Here is a 19,244-nt window from a genome sequence, read left to right on the forward strand (position 1 = left end):
AAGTGAGATTTCGTGATCAGAAATGGAAAGCGTTATTAATATTAATTTGATGAATGATCCATACAAAGTCCCTAAATGATATGAAAATGATATATAACTGGCCCTAATTGCTAAGGCCGGGCCAATACACTTGTAAGTTATATCTACGTAAGTAGAGACAAAGCTTTTCGTGAAATACTGATATTCATCTCTCATTCCGTTGTATAGCTGCGTCCCATCTTATCTTACATAAGTAAAAATTATAAGTGTGTCTTAGGCCTAAGAGCAGGAAGAAATATAAGTAGCTTAGATTGGACCTGGAGAGCCGACCCTTTCCCCTCTCGTGTCTGCCGGGTCAAATCAGCTTTGTTTGACCTTAGGAATAAGTAGGGCTTCCAATCCCGCAGCCTGTCTTTAATTCCGGTCCCTGCGGGGCTACACATTTTCAATCCTGCGATATTCCGGTATTTCCGGGATCCCGCATGAAAATTAAGACTATGAATACAAGGTTAAAAACACATTGAAATAATCAACCTACTTCAACATTTCAAATCAATCATAAGATCAAAGATAAAGAAAAATAAAAACATGCGTTCATTAATGACAACGAAATCAGAAAGCTAAATATTATTTTTAATTTTTCAAATAAAATCAGTTTGGTCAGCTTTCTGTTGAGAATATTAGCAAAGAAAACATAACATGGATTTTGTCTAACTACTGCGAATTTTAGAGACAATATATCCAGTCACAGGAAAAGGCATACATTGCAAACGGCTTCCACGCTAATTTAGTTGGCGGCATACTTTTAAAACATAAATATTTGCCAATGGACCTGCCACAATAATGAGCATTCATCTCTTTTTTGATTAGGGAGTCAAGTGTGTTAGTCTCTAATTTCTGTTGCATCGTTTAGAATGCGAGACTTCAAATCCCGCGAGATCCCGTGCTCGCAATCCCGCAACCAGCGGGATTGAAAATAGACGCGGGATCCCGGAATACCGAGATTTAGGAACAATCGTGCCAAGCGGCATCACCTGAGACAAAAGTGCATACCTACTCACTGCACTTACTTAGCCTACGAATTCAACTACGAAAAATTTTATATTTTGAAAGGATTTATCTCGGAAATTATTAGATCTACAGAGACAATTCTATTCTCGTATTGTAGCAAATGTAGTCTACTTTAAAAACGTCCTGAGAAGGTACTGCCAAGAACTAGTCCTTTAGGATTATAATCGCATAAATCTAAAAGAAATCTGAAATTTTCGCAGGTTTTTAAATTTTTGACGGAGTTGCGTTCGGCGCTCGAGGTCACAAACTTGGATGGACTTAGGCCAACATCATAAACAGGTCTGCAAAAAATCAGCACTACCGGATTTGACGTAAACCAATCCCGTACTTTCAGGCGACAATAAATCTTCTTACAAATTGAGTGACGGATTGGACATTCTAATAGCGGAAGTAAAGCAGCAACGACAGCTACGACAAGCTCTCGCGTTAATATAAATAGTGCAGCAGTAATATTGCAACAATAGACAATGCTGGTTCATTCGCCATCCTAATGTTTTAAAGACATCTCAAATCTATCATGAGTGTTTCTTAAAAAAAATGCCTCTTTCATTAATTTTTTACTTTTTCATAAATTTTGTGTCATTTCTATTCAGAATCACGAGCCCTTAGGATAAAAAAATGTCCTAGAGTTTTTCCTATTGTGTTACCATTTCCCTATACATATACTAAGTATGGCTGTAACAAATAAAGTTTTTAAAAAATAATCTAAATTTTGGGTATTTCTTTCCTATCGGGGATGAAAAGGGCTCGCCTGACTAGAAATAAAACAAAAGTAGCAAAAATGCCACAAAAAAATTACAAAAAAAAAAAAATACTCTTATATCAAAGGCTATCTGTTGATTTGCCGTGTTTAACATAGGTCATTGCATAAAATACAAGCTAAGCACTTCTCAGCAAGGGCCGTTTTATATAATTGACGATTTTTTTTCGTCAGATTTGGATAGTATTTGGCTGATTTAAAACCCTCCTTATTCTGATCGGGATAAATACGAAAATACATCTTGTCTTAAAAAATGTCTGGCATTTTCCATTGAGTTATGAACATACCATACGTTTTTGTAACGCAGTGGAAGAGTTTTCAGGACACACGGTGAAATTGCGCTTATATTGTACGGAATGGAAAAGTTTCTATCGACCAAGTTTTAAAGTATCAACAAAATAAAAGTTTACCCTAATCTCTGCAGCTGACATATGCAAGGCAATGCGCTACTTTTGCCGCTTGCAACGGGTAAGCTTACGGACGGATTATTCATTAAACGGATAATTCACAGAATTACGTACCTATCTTGTTTGTCGGCTAAGCTGAAGCGTCGAATATTTTGCGTTTAGCTATTTCCCGGAGGTCAAAGCACATACCAGTATAATAGATATTAATTGACTACAAGATATAAATTTAGGACCGTGGGGGCCCGGCGTGAAAACCATTTTTAAAGAGATTTCCAAGCATCTTATAGACACCACAGGTGACCGGAGGGCTAGCAGCTACCAGCCAGAGGATAAGCCTCGCCGTCCAAAAAGATAACGCTGCCAGCCTTCTGGGCGCCATAACACATGAAGTTACCCTGGGGGGGGGCATTTTTTTATAAGCTTATTTTAAGATTTATCATAGTTTAGTTTTAGTTTCAATAGTTCGTTTTTTTATTGTGTTTGTAATGTAAGTTGTATATTGTTAATTTGTTACAATTTTAACAGTATATAATTTGTAGAAAGGTGGAGAGGCGTAATAGTGTACTCACTCCAAGCGGATGGTGTGCCTGGGGAGTAGGGACTGAAGTATAATCATCTAATGAAAGTTGGATAGGAATTGTATTTATTGCAACTGACATTCGGGATACCGTAAGTGCGAAGCAGGGAATGTACAATTGTACACATGGCGCTTCATAGAAGGTTGCACTCTTTGTATGGAAATAGCTCTACTGACGTCATGTGTAAGATCTTGTGGTACAACGCAACGTTGACAGTGACACAGTAGATGCCATATTTTTTTAGACAGACAACGAAGGCGATTAAATTTTAATTTTATAAATATTCAGGGGCATTTTAAATATTTGTAAGTTTGCCGTATTTGATGAAATTGATTTTGTTAAATTATGTGTTATGCAATGAATGCATTGTGAAAATTGTCCATAGAATTATTTAAATGCTATGAATGCTGTGATTCACAAAAATCGCATAACGCTAACGTTAGAGAATTCGAAGAAATTAAGGAATTATTGATAAAACAATAATTTACCTTAATTTAAGACAAATAAAACCAAAAGAGAACTAGATATTAAAAAAGTGTATTTTAATGAACTCTTGACACTGAGCCACCTAATTGGCTAACTTGAGAAAATCGCATAATGGAAAGTTCCGGATTCCAGAAGTCCTTAAGGCTCGGGCAAGGCCGGTCCGGCACAATACGAGCTCTTCACAAGTTACTCGTATGTTATGTACATAACTGTACGAGACCTTGTACCAAAATTACGGGGTAAAAATATACTCCTAACTTGTTGACAATTATGCTGACGAGTGAGGTGAGAATATAAATCAAAGATTTACATTGAGGGATCTTTGATTTTAAAAATTTCAATTTTATTCTCATTCAAAATTGGTCCTATTACGTATTGGTTCGTTACGTATGTACCGCTGGAGAGACAAAGTGCAAAAAGACCTTAGCAAACTGCCGAGTTAAAAAGACCTTAGCAAGAGCCGTCGACTGGACAGAAACGTTTTTTAACTGAACGGAGAACGGTTTTCGGGTCGCTGCGCCACAGCAGTAAGTAAGTAAGTACGTACCCTGCTAAAGAAGTATTTTTACATAATTAATTACTAATTACACAATTAAAAAAAAATTAAATCAAGACTTTAACAACGAAACATAAAAGATTAGGATTTATAAAAGATTAGGTACCTACATTAATTTAGAATATAATACTAAAGATATAAGCTAGTTATAGTAATCATCTGTATATATCCATTATGTATATTGTTATTGTCAATAAATACTAAAGTATCACTAGTTAAATAATAAACTAGTGGCTCTGTCAGCTGTAGGTAGACCTCGCGTTTAGCTTAAAATGTAAAAATACTTTGTTGAGTCATTATACAGCGAACTCACAATGGTATTCAGTATAGTTTCTATTTTTCTCCGTGAGCTTCTACGGATTATCGTCTTATCTATTGTTTAAAAACCGCAAAGGCGCGTGCCACTATGAAAAAATGGTCATGCCGCATAGGTAGCGTTTATTGAATTACTACTCTATTGAGCACGGAATAAGATTCATTATGAACTAATACAGAATTCTAACAGAATAGCTGTCTGATTTCTATTGGTGCGTCTAAGGTAGGCGACTAAACGCTCTCAAACCAGCTTAACTTGTGACACTGCGATCCGAAACAAAGATACGTATTCGAAGACCTCGCTTGCACTGGTAATGCGAGCGCACGGCTAGCTAGCGCCAAGGAAGCAATGTTATGTTTCTCGAAGAGCAGGTAAAAAACAGGGCCGGATTTTCACACAAATATATTTGGGTGGTTTTACGTTCTTTAATTTAAAGAGATAAAACATAACACTATTTAAATAGTAGGTACACATCTAACAGAATGGGTTTGTGTAATTACAATAATAACGAGATATACTCATTTTTATAATCAACTGTTTAAACAGTTGTTTGCTAATTTTGAACTTTAAACAGGCTAATTTTAAATAAACAATAAAACAATGGTAAAATAGTAATACATATGTATATCCATTTAACAATCCCGTACTACTAATGTTAAAATAGACCTATATGTTATAATTATGTACACTAAAATAAAGATATTATTTACAATAGAGTACACATTTAGTAAAACATTTATACAAATTTATATTATGAGTCAACAAAAAAATAAGTAACATATACATAATAGTGTATGCATAAAATAAATAAATATAAAACAAAATATGCATATCGTTTAGAGTCTAATCACGCTAACTCTTTCAAGCAAACCATACAAACAGTGTCAGTTTGTTAGAAGTCTGAAGAGTTAGCGTTATTCGACTGTAGGTAAAATCACAGAAAACAATGTTAAAATAGTTTTAAATATATACCTATATATTATAATACATTAAAATAAAGATATAATTTTATAATAGACTACAACATTTAGTAAAACATTTTTTTATCTCTTTAAATTAAAGAACGTAAAACCACCCAAATATATTTGTGTGAAAATCCGGCCCTGTTTTTTACCTGCTCTTCGAGAAACATAACATTGCTTCCTTGGCGCTAGCTAGCCGTGCGCTCGCATTACCAGTGCAAGCGAGGTCTTCGAATACGTATCTTTGTTTCGGATCGCAGTGTCACAAGTTAAGCTGGTTTGAGAGCGTTTAGTCGCCTACCTTAGACACACCAATAGAGATCAGACAGCTATTCTGTTAGAATTCTGTATTAGTTCATAATGAATCTTATTCCGTGCTCAATAGAGTAGTAATCAATAAACGCTACCTATGCGGCATGACCATTTTTTCATAGTGGCACGCGCCTTTGCGGTTTTTAAACAATAGATAAGACGATAATCCGTAGAAGCTCACGGAGAAAAATAGAAACTATACCATAGACGCTACTGGCGCTTAAGTCCTTTATGCCAGTTTCCGCCTTATTGACTTTTTTCTTAAAAACGAAACGACAGATAAATTCGATTTAACTACCGAACCTATTCACAAAATTTTACGAAAATTGCGATCTGTAGAGGAGAACATTCGGACCATACGAATGCATTTTGTCCGAAATATAACGGAGACCTTCGCTGTCGCTTCGGTCAGTAAATAACAATAAAAACATGTAACATAATTGATCAAAGATTTACTTTAGGTTGACTACTACAAAAATACTAATTATAATTATTGTAAAAATTACTAAAAAAGTTTACGAAAATCTTTTTTAGCAGATCAACCTAGCCCAAAACTTAGCAAAGCCATGGATAATCGGCGACGACATAGATACTTGAATAGATAAATAGATACATATAGAAAAGATCCATGACTGAGAAACAAACATTCCTGATAAACACAAATAAATGCCCGTATCGCGATTCGAACCAAGGACCTCCCTATATATCGTATGGTAGCTTCATAGGCAGGGTCAGTACCGAGTCTATCGTAGTCGGTACTGGGAGCCTACCGCGAAAACCGAAATTCGCAAATTGCGGGGATCTTTCTCTTTTACTCTCACTAAGACGTAATTAGAGTGACAGAGAAAAATGCCCGCAATTGACGAATTACGATTTTCCCGGTAGCCGCCCTGAGTACTGACCGTAGTCGGCTTAGTGGCTGGGATCTTATATGTATAAGACCTCAATGTGTCAGTTTTACTTAGATTAGCTCAGATTTCCACCTAAGTTGACTATAATTGCGTAATATATTGTCTGGAATTTTTGGTAATGTCTGTTAATTTGTAGCAACTTTGTAAAAATATTGTTTATTTCGGAACCAAAAGTTTCGGCTTGTTGTTTCGGTGGTGTTAATTTGTTGTGGTATTAAATTACTTTCTTTATATTTTTACATTCTTTTAATAAATTACGTATTCTTAAAAGTGTTAGGTACCTATAAAAATTCCAATTATGTTTTAATTATATAATTAATACATAACATCCTAAAAATTAAAGTACATTAAGGTTTTAGCTGTCGGTAATAAGAAAAAACGTCTTTAAAATTTGACGAAATAAAAACGGAATCATGCATGCCGGTTAGCCGAAAGTTATCAGCGGTTAAGGTAATGTTTGCAGCAGCAGACGTAATATTTATGTAGCAAGGCTTAAGTAATAAGTAAGTTCTAGTTAATATGGAATAAATGATTCTATGTTTACCCGCCAAAGGAAATTTATACTCACCAGCCGCTGCCCCTAAAAACATTTAAAGAAAATGTGTCTTTTTGGACATAAAGACTAACACATACGTGCCACTCTCTTTGTAATTGTAACATATGTACGAGATCCGTAAATTCCGTTCAAATTGTTTTAGTCTCGAACGTCTCGTACGTTCAATTTCGTGTGTCGAATAGCTTTCTGTTTACGAGGTGTCGTCTAGACGGTGGATTCGCATGAGCTGTTTGTCGTTATAAAGCAAATAAAAGGTTGTGGCTTTATGTTACATACATACCTTAGTAAGGGAATAAGTACCCTTTTTGTGTAAACTGGAGAGTAAATGTCAGGTATACTTATGTACATGCTATAACTTAGAAATCGCTTTTCACAACATCTTTGTGTGGTAATACAGCACAGCGTATGTCATTCCAGGTCTAGAGCGGAGCCCAACTGGGGAAGTACCTCCACCTTATATAAAACCGCAGCCAAAGAACACTAGATCCTACTTACAGTGTTGTGTTCCTGCCGGTGAGTAAGGTTGCCAGAGCTCAACGAAGGTGCGGGGTGTTAGGGTCGGTAACGCGCATGGACATATACTACGTAGACTGTTTACCATCAGGCGGGCCATATGCTTGTTTCCCACCGACGTAGTATAAAAAAATGTGCCAATTTCAGTGGTAAACAGGTACCAGAAGTAACGGAGAGAGACACGTACCTATAGGTAACCTTACCTGAATGTCGATTCTGAATTAAAAATGTGTTACAGTATTGATCTTGTTTTGACACGATCTTGAAAATCGCTCCGCAGATTGGTGACGCAAAATGCAATGAGAGTGTCACTAAGCAATCTCGCTTGCACTTATTGAATAGAATAGAATAGAATAATGTTTATTCGTAAACACAAACAAGACACATTAAATTACATTGCATTGGTATGCGTGAGAGACCGAACGACGATACTGGTACCAATATAAGACCAAAACCGTAAAGGGGTCCACTGATTAACAGTGCCCCGTACGGTATCGGCCTGTCAGTTGGAACAAAAAGTTGACAGTTCCAAAAAACTGACAGGCCGAATACCGTCCGGCGGATTGGTGATCAGTGGGCCCTTACGACATGTGAATCTGATCTGAATCGGCCTTTATTTGTATAGTTTAGTGACATTTTTACCAGCATCGTATGGTAGCTTAACAGCACATAGCGTATCCTTTATGTAGTAAATATATTAAAATAGTGGATTTTAGTTCGCAACACGTATATATATTACAATAAAACTCGTATTAGATCCATTGTACGTTTTATAGGAATTTCACCATGTCATCTTAGGCATAGGTAGAATGGAAGTAATGTAATGTCAATTGTCAAAATGTCAATGCAAGAACACATAATCAAAGGGCGGTTAGATTAGGCTGTAATTAACACGCTTTCATAGGTTTTATAAAAAAATTACAACTTTTATTTATGGTTAAAAGAACTTACCTAAGTGAATTTCAACCAAAATTTTACGAAATATTGCATCCGAGAGATTTAATTACCATGTAGTCCGTTTTTCGACATACTGCATCGTCACACAGTTTTAGAAATTAAAAAAGAAGACATTATGACCTTTCGATCACTCATCCATTCACCGACCGGTCAGTCGCAACCAATCTTGTTCATTCGTTTTAGAGCTATAATTATTAGCCCAGACTTTTATTCTGCATCATGGGGTTCTATTCTTTGGGGTTGGCGGGATATTAAATCTCTCGGATGCAATATTTCGTAAAATTTTGGTTGAAATTCACTTAGGTAAGTTCTTTTAACCATAAATTTTACTTCAATATTGCATCCTCCAGATTTAATTACCATGTAGATGTTTAGCGCTGGTTGCAGAATGAAAGGCAACATAATAATAATTAATGTTACGTTTATTATTATTATGCAATTGTGTTCAAATTTAATGAGAAATAATATTTCCAAATTATACAAATATTAATGATAATCACAGATTATTCAACTAATCAGTTAAGATAATGAACATACCTAGTTCAATTATTTAAGACCGCTCGAGCAAATATATAATCTTCCTGTGTATTTATTAGTGGTCGATTGTAAAAGCGGGCAAAACAAAGAGAATTTCCCGACCAACCCGCTGTTCTTTGAATTATATCTGTGGGAATACCAGATCGGCTAGCTAAGGACGTCGAGGCGTGCCGGGTGCTATGAGCGGTGAACGTCTTGGTGTCCACTCCGCTGTTACTTAGCGTTTGCTTTATCCAGCGGCTGATAGTTTGGGAACTAGCATTATGAATTGGTTTTTTGATTGTCAAGATCAATCTGCTCGAGTTTATAGAGGATCTAAATTTACAAGTTCTTTCTATGTAACAGGATAATGCCGATGCTGGACAAATAGTGACTTTTTCCTTAAAAAAGGGTAGAGTCAGTCTTGGATTATGTTTGTTAGGCGCAGACGTCTTAATAATCTCATTAATGACAATAATAATACGGGTCTCTTGTATCAGGATATCTGCAACATTTATTAAAGATAACGTCTGCACACGTTGTCCCGTTGACAACGCGAGAAGAGTTACCAATTTCTTTGTCAAATTTTCTAACGTTATCGACTCATTGGGAAAGAAGTTAGACAGGTAATCTAAGACTAAATTAGGGTCCCATATAGAATTATATTTAGGAAAGCACGGTTTACTTTTGAAAACGCCTTTGAGGAACCTCGAAACACAATCATTATTACAGCGGTCTTTATCCATAATCAAGGATAAGCTGGATCGAAAAGAATTTAATGTACCATAGCTGGCGTTTGCATGGTACTTTTCTGTAAGAAATTTTAAGATGTCAGCAACAGAACTATTATACAAATCAATATTATTCACCTGACAAAACACGAACCATTGTTTTAATCCTACATTATATTGGGCAAGAGTATTCTTTGATAAAGATTGTAACATTATTTCAATACAATCATCCGGTATGCCGCGTTTTACGTAGGCTTGTCGTATAATACTGCGCACGCCAGGGTAAGGCTGCGCCAAAGGGGGTGACACTCTCTGTAAGGTGACAGTAAAAGATTTTTATTAGGTTTCAGATAGATAATTTCTGATTTAACTAGGGACAGGAACAACGGAAACCATGGCTGTCCCGGCCAATGAGGGACAACCAGGATACCCCTTGCTCCATCGTCGACTATTTTTCGAAGACATTTTAGAACAAGCGCAAATGGAGGGAAAGCGTAAAAAAAGTAATTGCGCCATGAAAAGGTAAACGCATCTATTTCGTAAGCACCGGGATCCCGTTTCCAAGAAACGTATCTTCGACATTTGTTATTTAGACGAGATGCAAACAGATCTATGTCAGGTTCTCCCAAGTGATTACGAATGATTTCAAAACTTTTATAGTTAAGTTCCCATTCTGTGTCAATATTGGTATGTCTAGAGGCTTGGTCGGCGTCGGTATTGTCACGCGACTTAATGTAAGACGCAAAAATAAATATACGTCTCTGTTCACATCACTCCCATATCGTTCTTGTGATTTTATTTAGATGGGGGTACTGTATACCACCCATTCTATTAATATAGGATATAGCTGTGGTGTTATCGATTCTGAGTAACACATTTAAATCACGACTATATTTACAAAATGATTGTAAGCCTAAGAAGGCAGCCAAAAGCTCAAGATAATTAATATGATTTTGAGCTTCGGCACCCGACCAATGCCCCCTAGTAATTTCGCCGCTACAAGCTGCTCCCCAGCCGGTTAGAGATGAGTCAGTAAAGATTTCGAAATGATAAGTATCTTTTTGCATATTATTTTGAGCTTTGGACGCAATATTAGACCACCATTTAAAATCATCCTGTAAACATGATTTAAGAATCATCTGTGAATCGTAATTCTCGTGAGATTGTTGAAGGGCTAAAAATTTTTCACGTTCAAACAGCTTAGTATGCGCCCAACCATACGCCACTGCAGGACAAGCGGCCGTGAGTGTGCCTATGAACTTTGCAAAATCACGTATACTTGTATAAGTTTTAGCTTGCATATTTTTTGTCATTTCTGAGACTTTTACAACTTTATCATAAGGCAATTGTAATTGCATGGCTTGTGAATTAATTACTAAACCCAAAAATTTACATTTTTGAGCAGGAGTAAAAATACTTTTTTCGGAGTTGATCACAAAACCAAGTTTCTCCAAATTGTCTATTAAAACATGTACCGTGTGTTTGCAAGCTTCTCGGGTATTTCCTATACACAAGATATCGTCAAGGTAAGCTACTAATATGTGCCCCCGACTTCTTAGTAAGGATAGAAGCGGTTTCAATAGCTTAGTGAAGACAAGGGGCGCTGAGGTCAACCCATTTGGCAAACAATTGAACTCATATAAGTGGTCATATCTAAACCTTAAAAATTTTCTATACGATGGATGTATTGGGACCAGAAAGTAGGCGTCCTTTAGGTCAACTGTAGCCATGAAGGCGCCTTTTGATATTAACTTAATAGCTGTGCGAATATCTTCCATTTTGAAATGGTGAGAATAAACAGACTTGTTTAATGTTTTCAAATTCAAGATAAACCTAAATTCACCGTTAGTTTTTGGAGTCAAAAATATAGGTGAAATGAATTGACCAGGGTTATTTTCATTACATTTCGTTATGGCTCCTAAGTCAATTAATTTAGCTATTGCTGTATCCATTTCTCTTTTTGAAAAGGGAGGGTTATTGGGTTCGGTGCTTTGTGAAATCGGCAAGGTAATTGGAATTTTATATCCTTGTACAATAGATAATACCGACGGATCGTCGGTGACTAATAACCAATTATTATAATAATATTGTATGCGCCCGGCATGCGGTACCTCTAACGGCGGCTCCGGTCGTTCGCTTTGCTGCTCGAGTAGTGACGCCCGCGACGCTGGCTCGAAGTCGTCCTCCTCGCCGACGTCGAGGACTGAGGCTCGTAGTATCTGCCCGTCGTCGGTGCTGGTGTTGCTTTCGGCTTGTATTGGCGAGGAGGAGCTCTCGCGTTTCCCGGCTGCGCCGTTTGCTTACGATGCTGGAACGCCGGGTTAAATGTGAAGGATTTTTTAATCTGTTGGCCCGATTTTTCTATATCTTTAGAGTTTTTGATTTTATCACCCAGTTTTTCACCGAAAAGGTATTCGTCTCTTTTAACCCCTTTTATTGTGCTCCAGAACTTCTTATCTAACAACGGAACTAGGAGTTTATTCCTGTTGATTGATTCTTCATAATGAAGGTCTAGCAGGACTTGGGTAACTTCCGAGATTTTCTTGATGATATCAAGTTTATCCAACTCTGATTTTATAAGATCATTTGCTAAATTGGCAAGTCCAGCGATGCCCCGGCCCAGTTGATTTTGAGCTTTTTCTAAACGTATGTCACGATTTTTTGCTGATTCATTAATTACTGCTGCCACCTCCGGATTTAACTTAGGCGCGCGAGCTAGTAAAAAATTACTAGGCATCAGTATTTTATCCACGAGGGACTGCTTCACATCCTTGGCCAGCCCGTCCGTTAATATTTTCCCCCAGCGTTCAGAGAGCTCATCAGGAATACACTCACCGAGTGGTTCATCTAGCTTTTTTGCCTCTCCCAGTAGACATAAGATCTCTTCCGGGAGTATGGTTGTAGATTTATCTACTTCTGTGGGTAGTACAGACTGAGCGGGGTTAGTTTGAACCGAGGCGGCATGGTCCGGCGCTGGTACGGTAGGTATTAGCGGCAAAGATGGCGCTGGCGCTGGCGCCGCTGCGATCCGAGGCAAGGGGCTCGCTATGGGGCTGTTCACCACTGGTTGCACCTGAGATGCCAAGCTGCGAGTACTGTCATGAATCTCATCATCCATGAAGGCTTCTTCACGAAGCATCCAGTCTTCGCCATACTCGCTATTTCTGCTCTCAACATCTTCGACATCTGGAGATTGTCTATCATAGTAAGAGTTTTGTGATGAGCCTGACGTCGAGCAGTCAGATCTTCGATCCAAATCTAAAATAATAATAATACATTGTTACTTTCAGGGCGATATCACGGTATCATCACTTTAAGAAAGTACATACAATAATTGGCCCAGGGCAATATCTCGTATTACCACATTAAGGAGCACAATAGTTATTGTTTCAGGGCAATATCTCGTATTACCACGTCAAGAAACAACTAATTATTAACTGTCAGGATAACATCTCGTGTTACCACCTCAAGACAATACTTAATTTACGAAACGTATTCACAGGAAAAGTAACAAAATAAAGAAATCAATAAAATTGTTAAAATAACGGGTAGTTTTACCTTTGCGCCTATTGTATCGCAATTTTTCCTCCAAACGTTGAATCTTGCGACGAATATCCTTATCATTATGTTTATGTTTACGTTTTCCCATGTTTCGTACGGTTTTTAATGTGTAGTTATAATTCACTATACCAGGATACGATGTTGACGATGCTGCACACGAAAAACGAATGAACAAGATTGGTTGCGACTGACCGGTCGGTGAATGGATGAGTGATCGAAAGGTCATAATGTCTTCTTTTTTAATTTCTAAAACTGTGTGACGATGCAGTATGTCGAAAAACGGACTACATGGTAATTAAATCTGGAGGATGCAATATTGAAGTAAAATTTTTTCATACAAAATAATTCAGCATGCAATATATCACTTTTTTTTTCCTAGCCTGTTTGAGTGTCCCACTGCTGGGCAAAGGCCTCTCCCCTTGATTTCCACGATTCCCGATTTGGTGTTTCCTTTGGCCAGTTGTTCAGGAAGCTGTCCAGGTCATCCCGCCATCTCCGCCTGGGCATGCCCCGTCCACGTCCCTCTACCGGCATCCACTTGGTGGCTATGCTAGCCCACCTCTCTGGGTGCATGCGGTAGACGTGACCGGCCCAGTCCCATTTTAGCCTAGCGGTTTTCTCGCCTACGTCAGCAATGCGGGTTTTTGAACGCAGCGTGGTGTTTCTTATCCGATCCGTTAGTTTAACACCTAGAATGCTACGCTCCATAGCGCTTTGGCAAACCTTCAGTTTGGACTTCTGAATCTCTGTGAGTGACCAAGCTTGGGCCCCGTAGGTTAGGACAGGCAGAATACACATGTCAACGAGTTTGCGCTTCAGTGACAATGGAAGGTTACCCTTCATTAGCTCTTTCATGGACCAGTAGCTCTTCCAGGCATTTTGAACACACTATACACAAATATATCACTACTTTGTTTTAACTCAAAACGTCTAATTAATGACGTGACGTCACAACTATCACAAGTGATCATGATGTACGAAATACATTGCCGCTCGAAAAAAATGCAAAAATTAATTATGCTCTGGTAGTGAAGACTGAACTCAAAAAAATCTTTCAGAATTGTTTTATAGCACTAAAACCTGCGTCTAGTTTAAGTTTGAGGTTTACACACTGTATAATTTTTATTTCCGTATTTTTACTTATAAATAAATAAATAATAAATATATAGGAGATTATTATACCCACACACCCACATGCCCGTGACAATTTAACAAGTGTGAAAGCGATAGGCATAGTGACAAGTGATAAAAATGTAACCATACTGTCACCGCAGGATTTACAGTATGTAACAAAAATAGCGAGGATCAATTTAAAGGCATTAATTTTTTCTTTTACTTTTTCCTAGAAAATGATACCGAATATGCTCTTAAACAGATCCCCGTTATTTTTGTTACATCCTGTATAGGAACAATCGTTGATATAAATAAAGTTAAAGACCGAGTTTCTCTCATTACAAGCTTTATTAATACCCCATTGTTTTCCTTGAAACTGAAGACGATGCTGTAATTACATACCTAATTAATTTTATTTTGTGACCTGGTTTTGTTGTTGTTTTTAATTATGTGTGATGTATAGATTAATTAATTCCATAGAATAGATTTTACATTTTGTCGCAAATATTAAAAAAATATATAAGAAGAATATAAGAAGTATAATCTACGATAATATAATAGTATAATCTCGTAAATATTATATGTATACGAGTATTACTTCTTATATTCTAAGGGTCGAACTCAAAGGAGCAGCTTTGAGCAGGGGGGCGAAACTGGGCTATAACCGACCGGGCAAATCGAAGTTCGTCAATTGCGGGCATTTTGCTCTGTCACTCTAATTACGTCTTAGTGAGAGTAATAGAGAAAGATCCCCGCAATTTGCGAATTACGGTATTCGCGGTAGGCCCCCTGATCCTTTCGGGCATTCACGGGTCTTCCGTTCGGCTCAGTATTGGTCCGAGCAATTATTAGGGTTGGCGTTGGCACAACTTGACATCCCTTTGCGTGCACAACCACAGATAAGATAGTAACTTGAAGTTTGACAACCCTAAATAGCCGAAAGGGATAGTGCCATACATTACAAAGGGACAACATGTTTCGTCCCTGAATGCCTTGAACTTTGGTCTTGTAGAAAGTGTCATTTACTTGCGGTAGTATTATTATTTATTCTGTGGCATTATATGTATAGAAATATAATATAAATATACTGTTAGCATCCTAGGGACCATGCTGCGAGAGCCGAACCTTTTTCCAGTTCTTTTTAGTTGAAATAAGGTTTATTTACAAGTCTAGTTGAAAGGGTGTAGCAGGATAGCCTAGGAAAAATTGCCCCCAGCGATTTTGGGCTGAAACTGTAATCAAACGATGCCTTTTGGGGAGGTTATACTCTGCACAAAGTTTCATCCCTCTGTTACCCCCTGGGGGTGAAAAAAACCCGATTAACCCCAAAACTGTTTTAATTATTTTTTCCTAAACTATGAAAGTGACGAATTTCAAATTTCGTACAAATATTAATAAGACTAAAAGCTATGTGCTAAAAAAATATTAACCCCCTAACCATTGAAATTCTTGTAAAAAAAACAAAAATAAAAAAAGAATCAACCTGTATATCAAGTTTGGCTCATGGTACCACACCATTTTTTTTTTCAAAAATGAATCAGTTTATATTCTACATGATACAAAAGTTTCATGGACCTACTCCAGAAGGAACATTGCGAAATTAATATGTATTGGCTCTTTGGTGCGTACTATTCATTGAACTCCCACTAAGAGCCTTGCATTATTAATAAACAATGGCTTGTGATCGGACCGCTGGCGCTGCTCGTGCCCGATTTGAAAAAGGTGGGGATAAAGAAGTATGAATCAAACTCATTTGTATTTATAAAAACATTTTTAGGGTTCCGTAGTCAACTAGGAACCCTTATAGTTTCGCCATGTCCGCCTGCCTGTCTGTCTGTCTGTCTGTCCGAGGCTTTGCTCCGTGATCGTTAGTGCTAGAATGCTGAAATTTGGCATGGATATATAAACCAATAAAGCCGACAAAGTCGTACAATAAAATCTAAAAATTTAATTTTTTTGAGGGTACCTCCCCTACACGTAAAGTGGGGGTGAATTTTTGTTTTTTGCTTCAATCCTACAGTGTGGGGTATCGTTGGAAAGGTATTTCAAAACTAATAGGGGTCTTCAACAAACATTTTTTGATTAAGTGAATATATTCGGAGATAATCGCTCCGAAAGAAAAAAAAATGTGTCCCCCCCCTCTAACTTTTGAACCATAGGTCCAAAAAAATTAAAAAAATCGTGGAAGTAGAGCTCTTAAGAAAGACATTAAATGAAAACTATAGCGGACATGATCAGTTTAGCTGTTTTTGAGTTATCGCAAAAAGTTTCCCCTTCATAGTAAAAAGACATACTTTAATTAGGTACTGATTATGCAAATTTGCCTATTTGTTTAACTCACGTGAAAGGTACCGTTTCATCCCTTGGTTAACAATTTACTATACTTTAAGCTCCAGTTTAGCTTATTGTGACGGAAGAGTAACTACGGAACCCTACACTGAGCGTGGCCCGACATGCTCTTGGCCGGTTTTTTTAAATTATTTTGTTTTCGGGTCCGAGACGTTGCGTATTAAGCATGATACGAGTATAATGATTAGTAGCTACGAAATAGTACGTTTATTTTAATTTCGCAATGTAGTAGGTCCATGAAACTTTTATATAATATAGAATATAAATTGGTACATTTTTGAAAAAAAAAAAAAAATGGTGTGTGTACCATGAGCCAAACTTGAGATCCATGTACAAATGAGTTTGATTCATACTTCTTTATCCCCACCTTTTTCAAATCGGGCACGAGCAGCGGTCCGATCGCAAGCCATTGTTTATTAATAATGCAAGGCTCTTAGTGGGAGTTCAATGAATAGTACGCACCAAAGAGCCAATACATATTAATTTCGCAATGTTCCTTCTGGAGTAGGTCCATGAAACTTTTGTATCATGTAGAATATAAACTGGTTCATTTTTGAAAAAAAAAATGGAGTGGTACCATGAGCCAAACTTGATATACAGGTTGATTCTTTTTTTATTTTTGTTTTTTTTACAAGAATTTCAATGGTTAGGGGGTTAATATTTTTTTAGCACATAGCTTTTAGTCTTATTAATATTTGTACGAAATTTGAAATTCGTCACTTTCATAGTTTAGGAAAAAATAATTAAAACAGTTTTGGGGTTAATCGGGTTTTTTTCACCCCCAGGGGGTAACAGAGGGATGAAACTTTGTGCAGAGTATAACCTCCCCAAAAGGCATCGTTTGATTACAGTTTCGGCCCAAAATCGCTGGGGGCAATTTTTCCTAGGCTATCCTGCTACACCCTTTATATATTCGTATTAAATATATTAAGTCACAAGTCATGTAATTCAAGTAGCCTAATTAGTAATCAATCGCTTAAATTTTTTACCTTGATAATGTAGAAATTTTGAATATTCTGAACATTTAAGTAATAAGCACATGTATGATTTATTATTACGTAGTCAACCTCTGTAAACTTTTCTAAACATTTTCTTTCTAAAAAGCCGCAAGTCTCTACAAAGCTCGCATAAAATACAATTTTCTTCTACCCAGTTCTACTATGCCTCGCACACCTGCCCCTGAAATAATCTAACAAACGCAAGCGACAGGACGAGTAACCATGGCAAACCATGATAAGTTTGACCTTGAGATCTATAAAAAATATGCGTGGCACGATATCACACTTTTACTGGTTTGGTTATTAAGTTATAAGAATATCAACCCTAAAGCAATTCCACAATATGAATTACAAATGACAGTGATTTACGAGTATGTGCCTACCAAGGCGTACGTGGTCACGCAGAAAAATAATATTTATGACATGGTTCATAACTTTATGTGTAGAAGGGGAACGTATGAAGTTTAGATATGGTGGAGAAGTGGGTCACTTGACCACATTCATAATTTTATTCTGCCTGGAATTACCATGTTGGGGAGTGCATAGTCATAGACATAGTTTCATGGTTGCTCTATAGGACAAGATTCTGTTTGGCCTCCGCCATGTTGCGGATTTTCAATGGTACTAATTTATTTTATTGGCAAGGAGTACTTACTCTTTGACAACCGAGGATGATAGTCATCGAATGTTATCGATGTAAACAAGAAGAAAAACTTAGTCACAAAAAAGACAAAAAAGATTCCCATAGTCATAAGAAAAAATATTTTATATATTATACTACATATGTATAATATATAAAATATTTTTGGATATGTATTTTATATCTTTACAACAAAAAGGACGAAGTATTGTGTAGCAATTCAATAAAAAATGCTCTGAAATTGGTTGTTAACATGTTAACAACCAATTTCGAAGCATTTTGTTGCATGGGTCATGACCCATATTGACATTTTCTTTGACTGTCCATGACGTACGTACCTTATTGCCATGATATTATTGATGATTATTGTAAACAGAAACTTGTCATACATTACAAAGAAAGTAACATGAGGAGAGCAAAAGAATCATTGTTATCGACATATATACTTTTGAGCGTTGTAGACTGGTGTACGGTAACTTAAAGCCTTTGGATTAACCAGGTTGTGTGAGGATCAAGTGCCGAAAGGCCAAGGCCAGTGAAACCTCCAATAAGATAAATCGACTAGCACTATCAGAACACGCGAATGGCCAGTCGTGGTGTAGCTGTTTGTGACTGATTTTTCCCATGTTTGACAACTTAAGATCACATATTTGACAGTTATGACCCTTATTATCATGACGTTAAGGCATCAGTTAAACGATATGTCTTAGCTTTATTTATATAATTCGTAAAAGTCAAATATGTGATCTTAGAATTTTTTTACAATAGAGATTCCTCGTTGCCTCTGATAGATAACAGAGCTTACTGTGGCCTCCGAAAGATTGAACTACTTATCCAAAAATATAAGGATCAAAGAGATTGATAATTCTTTACGCGTACCTCAATTATCTTACTTTTCTTATAAATTAAAGTCAAGGATAAACGCCTTTGTATAATTTAACCATAGTGTTAAACAAAGACTCATCCACCAGA

The 19,244-nt window shown here is 36.9% G+C and overlaps 2 protein-coding genes across 3 annotated transcripts in view; both read right to left on the reverse strand.

Annotated features, from left to right (window-relative positions):
* LOC133517602 (sodium bicarbonate cotransporter 3) overlaps positions 1-19,244 on the reverse strand; it is a 131,606-nt gene that overhangs the window by 98,477 nt on the left and 13,885 nt on the right. The gene's annotated exons all lie outside the window — the stretch shown is intronic.
* LOC133517586 (uncharacterized) lies at positions 9,790-13,276 on the reverse strand. 2 transcript variants are annotated; one of them, XM_061850913.1, is made up of 3 exons: positions 13,170-13,276; positions 11,723-12,869; positions 9,790-9,923 (listed from the first exon to the last, which is right to left on the reverse strand). In XM_061850913.1, exons 1-2 carry the CDS (start codon positions 13,258-13,260, stop codon positions 11,725-11,727), a joined length of 1,236 nt encoding a protein of 411 aa, XP_061706897.1. In that variant the 5' UTR covers positions 13,261-13,276; the 3' UTR covers positions 9,790-9,923; positions 11,723-11,724. The 2 variants fall into 2 exon arrangements, with proteins under 2 accessions (XP_061706897.1, XP_061706896.1); XM_061850912.1 differs by lacking the exon at positions 9,790-9,923 and having other exon boundaries at positions 11,574-12,869.

The sequence above is a fragment of the Cydia pomonella genome, chromosome 5 (assembly GCF_033807575.1).
Source record: "Cydia pomonella isolate Wapato2018A chromosome 5, ilCydPomo1, whole genome shotgun sequence".
Taxonomy (NCBI): domain Eukaryota; kingdom Metazoa; phylum Arthropoda; class Insecta; order Lepidoptera; family Tortricidae; genus Cydia; species Cydia pomonella.